The following is a 13,535-nucleotide window of genomic DNA, read 5'->3' on the forward strand; positions in this document are numbered from 1 at the left end:
GAGGCTGCAGCAATCACCACTGGATAAATATCACTGCAGCACCTTGGCAAAGCCTTTAACATTTAGTGGCCACACTTTCCTCCTCCAGCAGCTGAGTGAATCCCTAGGGCTGTCTCAACAGTCGGATTTTTGCTATCATTTAAGAGAAGAGAAGTTACAGAGTACTTTCATTGCTACCAGATATCATTTCTCACACGTGTGAATATTAATTCATGATTGGTAGCACGCACAACGGTTTGGGGGACAGACGCGGTGCCTTCATGGTATTTCAGAATATGAAGGGCTCCAAACTCATCCTCTCCTCCTCTTCCTTCGTGACATCTATTCACTCATCCATAGGGAAAATATCATTTCCATCTAACAGTGAAAATCAAATGTCAAACTCTTCAACATATTATCAGACCGTCCAACAGCCTGACCCTGCAAAAGACGTAGCTTTAATCTTTATGGGCAGCAAGTATCCTCTTGACTCCAATCAGGGTAGAAGAGAAGCATACGCGTGAACTTTAGTAAGACTGAGGAATCTGGAATTAAGAGCTACGGCTTTTGTTTTGGCAAATACACAGTCCACAATACAAAGCATCCAAGGGAAAAAAAGCACAAATCTTTTAGCAGTTCTCCCCCACAGTTTTCCACCAGCCTCAAACCACAACAGAACTGCTCCGCGATGGGCGGAACTCTGACAATTTGCAAGAAAATTAAGGCAGTGGTTCTACCCGCTTTCCGCGGGAGTTATTTTGGCAAACTCACGCTTTAAATGCCAACCAGCATTCAAGGATTTGCTTGGACATGCACATATATGCATCTTACTCATCTCAACAAAAGGGAACTCCACATACTTTGCTATTCAAGCTCACCAAATATTTTGACTAGAAGCTACTGGATTTTCATGTATTTATACTGTATGAAGTACCTCGCTACCTTTTCAAACGGAGATTACAGTTCAAACATTCTTTTCTCAAAATCAATGCATCTGAAAGACTTGTTTAACTAACAAAACATGCCCTGTCTCCGTCTGTTTCTTTTTTTTTCTTTAATTATTACTGTCATAGCCATTTCCCATCTGAGCCTGTGTTACTGAGGTGTTTAAGGTGTTGAGCGGTTTTCAGCAGGTTTTGCTTGCCCCTCTCCCCCCCCTTTTTAAACATAAATAAAATGGAGTCCTTACTTAGTTTTGAGATTAAGAAGTATTATTAAAAGTAGTTACAGACCCAATTACAACCCTTTGAACACCACCAAAATGCACTACAATATTCTTTTATTTAGTTTACAGAAGAGTCTATCAGTACAGGTTGCAGAAAGAAAATGTTTAGTGCTATTTACAATTCGTTTTAAAACTCTGCTCTATACAAATTTAATTCTGATCAGTATGAACAATATTTTTGTAAATCTACTGCATATAAAGCATTTCATCAAAGCAGTAACAATGAATAAAATAACCTGATTACATTTGAATGATGCCAATCATTCGAAAAAACGATTACACAGAACATCTGTAAGAGTTGTGGACACTTAAGTACAGAACACAATGTCAACCTGTGACTCTTTTTTTTTTTTAAAGGCTAAAGCTATTTATATGGAATATTGTTCTATTATACTACACGCCAATCTATATTTAACTTCTATAGTTATGTATTTTATAAGATTTTTATTAAATATATTCTACACATATTTGTAATTTCACCCAGGAAGAATTCCTCCCCAGTGAAAAAAATATAAAATCTTTTATATTTTTTTAATTTTTATTTATTTTTATTTTGTACAGATTTAGATGAAACTAGCTCATGCTTTAGTGCTGTGCAAATTTCTTTAGCATATCAACATTTAAATTATTGATATGAAACAAAAGAATGGCATCCTTTTTAATTATGTATGCCTTCAAAAATCAGCTTCTGATTTTAATACAATTGCAAGCACTAACACCCAAATGCAGATTACGTAAAGAAACAAAACTAGTACTATGGCAGAGGTTTTTCTTTTTGCTTTTTAAACTTTAATAATTCTTTTGAAGTCTCTAGTGAGTAAGCATGACACTGGACACTAAGGTACAGATGAGAAAACGACTTAAAAACACCAAATTGCCAATATTCAAATACATAAAATTGATTAGTAAATGATGTTTTCTAACATGTATGCACAATAATAAAAGCCTATGAACTACAGGAAATTACCCCTCCCATATTAAGGCTAGGAAATGCACTCTCTGCGCTTGTTTGTGCTGTCTGAGTAAGCACTCAACTAACGAACGAGATCAGAGTGCACGCAGTAACGAAAAAATCAGTTTCATCAGCCCTCTACAGAGTGCTTTTAAATTACAGGCACATAGTTTTTTTTGTTTGTTGCAGTGAAAATATATATAGTTAGACTTGGTTTAGTTAGTATTCTGTGCCAGTTCGGCCACCAAGGTTGACTTAGGTAGAATTGACTTAACAGTTTTTCCTTTGATTTGGCCAGAAGTGAAATTTGTATTAGTTATAGATAAACTATTTTCCAGTGTTGCATTCTACATTGTATGTTATTACTAGGTGTCTCAAATATTGTTAGAGATTGTTGATGAGAAATATACCGTCAACCATATTTAGTGCAAATTGCATCTAGAAAGCTTGACTGGTTAGATCCGGTTAATGGAAATTTTTGTGGTAGCAAAATTATTCCTGCTATGGAAAACAACACATTAACTTTTCCAGAGATTAAATTCCTTCAAGAACTGATGTACTGTTAAAGATTATTCAACAAACAAAAAGCAGGAATTTAAAAAACTAAACAAAAAACAATGAAAGTGTTCATAGATCTTTCTCTTTAAAAAAAAAAAGACTAATGAGACAGTGTTCGTGTAATATTTCAGTTCCGTGGATTTACAGACAGGCTCTTCCTACAGGTGTCTGAAGCAAGGTAGGGCCTCTTCTATTCCAGCAGCATGAAAGACAAAGACTATATTACATCACACTTAGCAGGTAAAGCTAACAGGGTTTACAGGATTACACAGCAATTGCTTTCTCCAGTTTTTTCACGGTTCCTTTGACCTGTGGAGCAAGAAGGAAGTTTTGCTTACATGCCATTTCTAAAGCAATTAGGTTGCTTTGTGTGTGAGTATGCTTAATACAAGTATGTTTTTTATTATTTTAAGTTAAATATATTTATTTTTATTATTATTATACACATGCATACATAACTGAAAAATAAATCAATAGTTTTTAACAATAAACACAAAAGCTTTTAAGGTTTGAGTAAACTTCTGCGTCCTACAAAAATGCTAAACCAGAAGGTTAATTTCTTAGCTTTTTTATAAACAACACGTACAAAAGCACTCCATTAGTTGCTTCACAGAAGACCACCAGGACTTGACTTTTCTCTACTATGAAATACTCAAAAAGCCTGTAAGCAATCTGACAGCTTTGCCCCACACTTAGGTAAGAAATACCTCTAGCGCACAGCGTACCTTGAGAGTTTGGCTCTGGCAATGTCTCTCTAGCCACCAAATGCATCACCGTTGTTTTGCCAAAAGGAAGTTTTAACGCTGCAAAAGGAGAAAGGGAGGTTTGTTAAATACATTACAGCAGTCGCCTTCTTCACAACGCTCAATGGAAACTAACTATAATTGGATTAGCATCTGTTCAAAAGTTCACACTGTTAGGTTTGAACTTCTTACTAAATAGATCTACAAAGGCATTTCTGGCTAAAGCTTTGCAAATCAGGGTCTTGGGACCCTGTAACAATAACTTAAAACATGGTGTTCTTAGAAACATTATATTCCTGTTAGGAAACTTAGTCTTCCTTTTTTCAGTAACAAAAGGAGTAGGCATTTGTGCCAAGACTCAGATGCTATGCACTCCTTATTGATAAGGATGCAAAAAAGTGGCTAATTCAGCCACTAAATTGTTATTCCTGAGACATCAAAACACTGGGCCACTGCTACAAAACAGATTTTCCTATAACATACTTCGATACAGGTATTCTGAAATACAAAATGTCTGCATCTTGCCTTTTAATATTAATATTTAACATCATCTGCATGTGAAAAATACCAGATTTAAAACATTTTCAATCAGACAAGGTAGCTCACACAATGCTGCCTTTGTGAGCTTTAGTAACACAAAATAACAAAATTGCAGCTTTCCACAATTCGCTCTGCTTCTTGCTGAAACTAATATGATAATTTTCACATTCTGATTTAATAAATACAATAAAAATACAATAAATACAATGCTGTATTTATGGTTTTAGCACTGTAGCATAATATTTGTCAAAACTTCTAGTCGCCTTGAAATGAAAGGATTCTCTGTTGCTCATTATCTTTAGCAGATTCTCATTGACGGATTCAATATTCTGAACTTGGGCTTCTTCCAATTATTGGGGGTGGGGGGAAGCGTTATTTTTATAAGTTCTTTACATAACTTTAGTTTTGTTTCCTCACTCCAACTCTTAAGGTTAAGCATCTTTCTTGATTACTTTTCTGAGAAGTGTAAAGTAAAGATGCTCTAAGTTTTGTCCTCTCCCCCACCTTACAGAGGCAAAAAGTTAGTGATAAATGTAACAAGAATTTAACCCTAAATACACAAATCATTCTGACTAGAGCAGAATTTGTCCTCTCAAATTCAATTTACATCTTCTGTTTTCCCATACAGTGCACCAAGGCATTTTTTAGGTGAATAAATGAATAATGGATGCCCAATAAACCTGAAGGTAACTGAAGAGAAAAATGCCTCTCTATCATAATCACTACAGCATAGATTCAAAATTCAGTAATAAAAAAAAAAATAAATCATAGAATGGTTTGGGTCGCAAGGGACCTTAAATATCATCTAGTTCCAACCCCCCTGCCATGCGGGGTTGGAATAAATAAACCTAGTATTTGGTTACTACATGTATTCAATACAAGCCTAGTTATAATGTTGCTATTAAATCACATTCATTGCCTATTTGCTTGAAAAAAGGCAAGTTATGATTAAAACGCAGGTGTAAGCATCCGGAGGGATACACAGACCCACGAGCTTCTTTGAACTTTGGAATTAGTGATCTCTACAGAAAGTCAGAACTGAAAGTTGCTTAGCTGACTTGAAGCACTGCCTGCAACCAGAAGCTATTGATAGCTTAGAGTCTGCCAAGGTTGAAGTATTTTGGGTACTTGATTCTGTGATACAACTGAAAACTCTGCAAAGAGCATATTAACAGCCTGTTAAACTCAATGGAAAAGGATTGTCTTCATGACATAAACTCTTAAAAAGCCATTACAGAAAGAGAAAAATATTACAAAATAATCACGTTAGGGACATCTTTCATAATATCAGGGCACTTGAAGAGACTTGATTAGTGAGCTGTGGAGATTAATTATTTACAGTAATCAAGTAAAAGTATGCTAATATTTCAATTAACTAATTTCAGCTAGTAGTTTGCATAGTTCACACAACTTCTTATTAGCAATTTCCAGCTTCTTGCTTGGAGAACCATGACAGAATCTGAGCATCCTAACCTATGCTCAGTAACCCTTTCTTGCTCTTGTCTTTGATCTTCCACCCCTTTCTCTCACTTACACTAAGCTTTTATTTAATTCATTTCCCATCTGTTTCATTCCACTTTCATTCCATATTTTCTATTGTCACAATTTACTTTTCACCACCTCTTTTGGTGTATGTATGGCACAGGGGGGGCTGGCTTCCCTTCCCCCTCCCCGATAAATAAGGAAGTAAACCGCTGCTGATTACCATTATCTAAGAAGAAACAGAGAACTGCCAATTATGTATTACCTCCCTAATTAATATTATTTCAAATGCAAACTGCAGGCCAAATATTTAGCTGAAGGATGAAATTTCCTGTTGGAACCTGAACAACAGACTCTGCCTTGCTGGCCAACTCCCCAACCCTTCACACTGGCAGGACAAGACAGAACAGTGTGGCTCAAGCACTGCAGGCCAAAGTGGCACAGCAAGCTTTACAGAGGGGTCTATTATTTTCATGATTTTTTTTTTTTTTTTACCACTTCCAGTGCCATTAGCTCTACTGTTCTTGTAGTGACAGTCCATTCAGAGAAGCTGGCAAAAGAGACAGTTTCTTTAAAATAAACTTTTCGACTCAGAAGCCAGTTTTTCCCTATCAATTTGTCATTTGTTAATGCTTCCTAGTTTAAAGGAGTCTCAAATTCATAGGACGCTACGTAGACATGTGAGGTTACAACTAGAACATTACAATGTCATTTTTAAATGTGAACAAAAATGGACTCCTGTTAAAAAAGAAAACACCAAACTGTCTCCTTGGAAACTTTTGTTTCACTAGTTGATAGAGTGACTTTCAGTACACAGTAGGTCCAAATTCCAGTCAATATTTCCTAATGACCTAAAGCAAATAAAACATTAAGTGCTATAACTCAGTTATAGAGAGCTGCAGATAGAAAAGCTTAATAGAATGGTGTTATAACAGCATAAGAAACTAAATATTACATATAGCAAGAAATTTCCTTCCTCCTCCACTCCACCCCCTCCCCCCTTTAAAGACAACTAGTTTGCTTAGGGTTACATCTAATGAACACCACAAACTGAAGTAATAGCCTTTTCAGTCTGCCTCATGAATTGTTGTTCCCCTTTCAGCTGTATAATCTCACTCCAGATAACTTCATTAGTACTGAAGTAAGCCAACGTTTTAGGGATTTTTTTCTTTTCTTAAAACAATACAGCAACAAAAAGATCTTTGAAAAATGCTAATACACGTGTAAGATCCTTAGGGTGAAATCATGATGATTAAATTGCAATGCATGAATGATTAAGAACAAACTAAAATGAATCCAAGTAAGTGTTCCATAGACCAAAATCCAAAATCCATAGACCCGAGTAAATGTGAGAGTCAGCTGCACACAGCTATTATTTTTCAGCTCAACTCATTAAACAATATATTAAATAAATATTCAAAGTTGTTTCAGATTTAGACAGACGTTACTAAAGGGAACAAGCACTGGTGGCCAAGAGAAACACCTAGAGATGAATGGCAAAGAAAATCCCATTTAGCTATCCTTGCCTGGAAAATGTAGGGTAAGACTAGCATCTCTAATTGCAGAGATGATCCAAGACTGAACATTTGCCTTTCAACACTACTGCAACTGCTACTAGATGCACTCATTGGCCCCTGGTAAACACAACAAATTAAAGAGTGAATAAAAATTTCAGAGTTCTCCCAGCTGAATTGACAACGATCTTTTTGTACATATAGCACTATTAAAAATTGATTTATATGGAGAGTAAATCTATTCTAAAAGTACATCACTAGCCGACATCAGTAATGGTAGAAAGCGAATCAATGGCTATATCATCCCAGTCACTTCTTCATGGAAAGATCTCCATAAGCAGTCCAGAAATACTCTTTTCAGGTTCATCTTAACTTCAAGAACATTTCATTGGTGATTTTATTTTATTATATTCTCCTCTCTGTATGCTACTCAAGTACCAAATGCATGAACAACCTGAACATACATAGAACGCAGAAGTATTAATTTCTTTTTAAACTGGCACAGAGAATAGAGTCTCAATTTGCTTGGTTATTGATAGAGTTGATATTCACACTGGCAACTTTTATCTACAAAAGGAAAGATTATTGTTACAAATTTGAGTCATATCTCTAAGATACCCATCAAAAGATATAATTGTGGAAAACAACTTGCCACAAGGGGGCACGGTTGAATTGCATTTCCTTAGCATATGAAGTGAAGCCATTTACTTTTGTTTTCACATAACTATGCAATTGTATCCCTGGGAGAGCACTGGACAGCAAGAATGCTTCCCCTCATTCTCATTCATAGGCTGTCTTCCTTCATTGCACTAAGATTTAAGGTATTTTTTAACCAATTATTATAAAGTTCATCAAACATCTTAAAATACTTCAGACATTTGTGAAGCAGTTTACCCTGCGAGTGCAGTGTAAAAGAGGTGCAACAAAATATTCCATTTAGAAAGACAACAAAGAAAAGCAGCATTACTGTTTCTTTATGCAAGAGAAGACTTGACTTAGCAGGTGGTACCTCCCAAAGTTTAACTAGTGGTAAGGAGATGCAAAAATACACAATGAGATACAATGTCATTCCATGCAGAGGAAAAATAGTATATAGCAAGCCATACTGTTATCTTGAACAGTATAGTAGTATTTACTGCACTGTAAATAAATATCTCCTTTGCCTGGCTGTAACACGCATAATGAAAATTATTTTCATACCTCCTAATGTCACATTGCCATGAAGAAACCTCCCTTGATAAATAAGCCGCAAGATATTTGGACTGCTGACTTGCTCTTCTTCCCAATCTGAAAAGAAACGAGAGAATTTCCGCAGTTGCACTGTAATAAACACATCTTTTGTTGTATCTCTCACCTTTACCCAGGAAGAAAACTAAGAGCAGGACTCTTGCATGAAACACTAAAGAGAGCATCGGCTGAAGAGACAGAAAGATAATTCAAGGCTAGCACTCCTGAAATCTATTCTTAAATTTACTATTTGACATTGGGCATTGAAACACATAATTTTATGCCTGCGAGTATAAACATTACTAACTTACTTCACAGATTTTATGAGATACTTAGCACATACACAAGTCCTATACAAAATATTTCAGAAGCGCAAGTTGCTTCCTGAGGCTTAATATCCACTTGGCTAAAATTGCCTTAATTTCTTCCCATTCAGAAGATTCTCAAGCCGTAGTCCTCCTCACCAGCTAGTTGTCTAACTGGAGCCATTCTCCAGCAATGGGAAGTAGCCACACACACAGCGAAAGCACATGTGATGGGTCATTTGAAATAGGATTCTCAGATGAGAGCACTGAAAGGCTCCGCAGGCTGCTCGGCGGCGTTCGATGATGGCCAGATCCGACCAGCTAAATGTCCAGAGGGGCCAGTGACCTGAGCAGCCCCAAACGGTGGCTGGGGAGAGCCTGAACAGAGGGTTCTCACAGAGCCGACACAGACGGATACATTTTAAGGAACTTCTCAAAGAACAATCTGTGGATGGTTTTATGTGGCAAACAGTGATTCGGGAAAAGCTTGCATGCATTTTGCTATAATGCATCTCCTATAATGCTTAAGCTGTCATAAATCATTTATAAGCTTAAACGATCTTTTCCTACTCTTTTACTGTTCCCTGTCACAACGCGAACAACAAATAAATCTGCACTTTGCTTCCAGAACAAATATCATAAAACCTTAAAATGCTGAATTTAAATGGGCTCGCTGGGAATACAATGTCTTCTGTTTCTTAGCTGACCAGATATCTGGTAACAGCTGTTCACAAATGTTCTCTCTTTCTGCTTTTGTAGTGTTTATATACCAAAATGAATATTCAGCAAGGGATGACGACAAGCAACAGAAACCAACCTGTTCACTGGGAACATACAATTAACATACGGCCGAGTAGCAACTGGCACCACAAAAGGAGAAGAACTGAAAAGGGGAGAAGGGGAAAGCATTTAAAACAAAAGCCACGGCTGCGGAGAGCATACAGAGAGGCATCTGGTGCAAAAAAGCAAGCAGGCAGGGACGCGGGCAGCAGGAGCCGTCGCAGCCCCAGAACACGGCGGAGGCAGGGCTGGTACCAACAGCAGAACCTGCAATCTCCCCGGGTGCTGCCATGTGCCTAGTTTATAAGATTAGATCAAATTAGGCAACCAAAGCTATTTGAATTTCAAGTATTTCCACTCAGCATCTGATTCAATTGTCTTGCAATTCAAGCACAGGCCCTTTTTGCTGCGCCTGAAGTGGGCTACATTAAGAATCTGAATTTTCACATTGCTAGGTTAAACAATTTTTTGGAAGATACCGAATTTTTTATTTTTTTTTACTTCACAGAGTCTGGACTCCACTATACTATGGCTGTAAAGAGAAGATCAGCCAGTTTACGTTGCCATAATGACGTAAAACAGCAACCAAAAGAAGATAGACTATATTCTGGCACAGGTATTTACTGATTGTTAAGCTGCCAATTTACCCATCCTTTTAATTTTTGCTTCTTGGCTGGCAGTCTGAAACATTTCTTTCTGACATGATTTCAAATTTTAATTTCCACTGATGACTAAATGAGCCAAGGAAAAAATATTTACCTACAACTTTTTTTTTTTTTAAAGATCAGCAGATAATTGCTGTACAAGAAAAAAGTTAATATTATTTAGAAGAAAATGGAGAGGTAGAGGGGGAAGAGAACAGGTAACCTACCTAGATGATATAAATCAATATAAATTTGGCATTTTCCACTACAAGTCAAGAGACCCTTAATTAACAATTTAATTAACAACTGTATTGCCAAAAGAGGGGAGGAGAGGTTTGCCTTAATTCTGCCAGCGTGTGACTGAGGATATTTCATGACTTTTTTCCCCCAAAAGATCATGACAAGTCAAAATGGTTGTTAAAAAAATAATAAATCATTTCATATCATCTCTATTTCAAGGAAACCTTAGTCCTCATCAAGATTTCTCAGTCCTGTGACAAAGAGCACTCTCAGACTGAAAACAGCTAGTGGGCTAATGTTTGTGAAAACCTATACGCTATTCTGAAGTAGATTTTTCCTCAGTCTTTTAAACTGACACTACTCTTCTTTGCACAGGCAATTAAATATTCATCAAGATTTAAAGCACTCCCCCAGGACAGCAGGTATTTGAACTGAGTCCTCCCAATCAGGTTCTACTTTTCTTTTTCTTTAAAAAGAGACTTTAAAGTCTGGGTTCATTCCCAACTCTGAACTCAGAATCTGCAACCTTCAAGCTCTTCACAAGACCTGGAACATGAGACCACATGTTGAGGAATAAACCTGAGTAACAAAAAAACCAAAATAATTCTGCCTTTACTAATTCAGATAAAAGTACACAAAGAACATTTGGTCAAGACAACTGTGTTGTAGGCACACATTAAAATACATACAGTAGGTAAACAGGTGCTACAGCATCCAGATTTCTCAGTGTGAGAGTGTTTTACATCTATATCTAATACTTCAGAGGACTAAACCCCTCCTTCTTTATTATATATTTTACTAAATACATAATGCTGCATCCCAGCAACACAATCAGCAAACAAGTCCCCTGAAACTCAGTTCTTCTTGACCTCAAAGACCAGTTTAAGGCCTACAATGTGGATTATCACCACTAACTTTTTGGCATGAATTATCATCCACCATACCTTTGAGAAAGGCACCACAGAAACAGATATTGCAATGTTTTAGTTTGTGTAAACAGTAGCCTTTTTTAACATCAAAACAGTAACCCAAATGAAGTCTTGTACCAAAAGAAGCATCTTCTTTCATGGTATATAATACTATGTCTGTGTTTTGGCTATTTTCCCATGAAATCGAAGTCAGGGAGAACAGAAACACTTTGTTTTTGTGGAACTATTCACATATGTGAATACACATCTTAAGTTTTCAATTCCATTTTCTGAAGCTAGTGTTCCTACATAAGACTAAATATATTCATACAAACAACCTCAGTTTCCCTCAGTCTTTTAATGGCTCTTAAAATGTTCTTTTGTATTTTATTTTTTCCTGGAAATTATTACAGATGCTTTCCAAGATAAGGCCGTAAGGAATAAGGACTTCAGACTAATTCCACTAATGCATTCCCGTGACATGCCATGTTTTACATTAGCTATTCTCACATAAGAGGTTTCATATCTCCAACATGTCCTCACATTTACCAGATCCTCAAGCAAGATTGATCAAGAAAAGAGTTTAATGATAAGGGGAAAGAAAGAATTTGGGGAAGCAAATTTTAGAAATAAAATGGGAAACAGTCCAGACATCTAAAAAACTGCCCAACCAAAGAAACAGAGAAAAAGAAGGCAATTGTATTTCTATATAAATCTATGCCCAGACATATAATAAACATACTTAATTTGAATACTGAGAACAGACATCGGTTTATTAACGCTTTAGTCTGATAATACAGGGAAGCTCCTGGCTTGCCAGTTACAAAGCCAAAGCCACACAGCTACTCACCCATCGGCCAGTTGTCATACACATGTTTTGCGATATCTGCAGCAGAGTCATTCGGGGAAAATAGGAACTCTTTCGTTTTCCCGCTTACCAAGATGAGGCGCAAATTTATCTGTTAAAAAAAAAATAATGCAGTATGAGGAAACTATCCAGAGAAGACTTTGATTATTATTACTTTTTTTTAAAGTTATAAAAAGTTGCCATTGGTTTTAGAAGAAGATTGATCCAAAGTGATTTGAAAGAACAGTTTAAGATGGTGTCAAAAATAGGGCCAAAGAAGTCAATAAAAATTTGTTTGTTTACACATAATCTGGGAAGATTAAATTCTAACAGCTGGTATTTTTGATGATAAACACCAGAAGGTTCTGATAGGTAGTGACTGGACCAACTGTGCCTCTAAAAAAAGCTTTCAGCAGAGTATAAAAAAATTCCAGCCAAGACACACTGGCAACATATCTTATTGAATGAAGAGGAACCATGTAAACTGGAAAAATTAACCTGAACAGAGAACACTAAAAATATGAAAATCTGCGCCTGAATAGCCCGTAAAATATCCAGTAAAATCCCTAGCACACTCCTGCCAGTATGATATTTGCCAGTCCTTATCTCACTCACTGCATCTCCTACGAAACATCAGGGATTCAAACAGCATCTTCTCTCAGTCCCAGCTGCCACAGAACTGGAATCCCTCTGACAGTCTTTTGAACCCAAAACTTTGTTCAACCACTGTCTTTCACTACAAGCAAAGTGTCTGAGATCCACATGCAACAGAGTAATAACACCACATCACAGTTTTTCTATCATCGATTTCCTTTACCTAACCATCAGCATCTTCAGCTATAATTTTCCTCTCTTCTATTCGCAAGTTACCGAATATAATTCCTTTTCCATATAGCATTAAAATAACCTGTATAAAGAACTCACTATGACATTACTTACAATGCAAAAGAGATTAAATTTTGGCTCCTCAAGCAGCTCCTAGCAAGGTCACAAAATGTGTTTGGATAGCTAGCACTTACCAATGCCCACGGCAAGTAGGAGTCTCGTAGCTTTTATGTTTTGCCCTACAAACCTAAATTGCATCAACTTTTAGCAAGACTTCAGCATATCAACTGCTTAGATACCTTTTTCCAAATCACACTCTAAAACTGTGTCTCTCATTTTAAGTTAAGTTGCAACAAAGCTTTCCTTGTTGGAATTCAGTAAGAGGTTTTCTAGATCAAGTACAAAAGGGAAAATTTACAGTGATGCCCAAGTTTTCAAGACTTCTTCACGGTGAAAAAATCTCAGCACTTCATATCCACTCAACATGACAGCCCTGCCTCAGTTACTTACTCCCCACTTATTTCAGAAGCTCTCCAGACAGATTGTCTATTGTCTCTTGAATGCTTTGGCTTCGACTCATCCCACCTACCTTTAAGCACCTAATGGAGGTATCCAAATTACAATCTCTATCATCCCGCACACTTCAAGGTCAATGAAGAAAACAACCCCTCCAAAAAAGCAATCTAGTGTCTATTTCAAAGCGTAGCAAGGATAAAACGAGTTAGCATAAAAGGGCTAGTTTCCCCTCCCTGTCCCCCAGCTAACA

At 36.7% G+C, this 13,535-nt stretch overlaps 1 protein-coding gene across 1 annotated transcript in view; it reads right to left on the minus strand.

Moving 5' to 3' along the window:
- Nucleotides 1-1,241: 1,241 nt before the first annotated feature.
- UBL3 (ubiquitin like 3) overlaps nt 1,242-13,535 on the minus strand; it is a 58,952-nt gene continuing 46,658 nt past the window's right edge. The window contains exons 2-5 of the mRNA XM_054199797.1: nt 11,948-12,056; nt 8,194-8,280; nt 3,440-3,517; nt 1,242-3,023 (exon numbers count right to left, since the gene is read on the minus strand). Of these exons, the coding sequence (XP_054055772.1) occupies nt 2,971-3,023; nt 3,440-3,517; nt 8,194-8,280; nt 11,948-12,056 (327 nt within the window). The 3' untranslated portion in view covers nt 1,242-2,970. The remainder of the gene's footprint in view (nt 3,024-3,439; nt 3,518-8,193; nt 8,281-11,947; nt 12,057-13,535) is intronic.

The sequence above is a fragment of the Rissa tridactyla genome, chromosome 1 (assembly GCF_028500815.1).
Source record: "Rissa tridactyla isolate bRisTri1 chromosome 1, bRisTri1.patW.cur.20221130, whole genome shotgun sequence".
In the NCBI taxonomy this organism is placed as follows: Eukaryota; Metazoa; Chordata; class Aves; order Charadriiformes; family Laridae; genus Rissa; species Rissa tridactyla.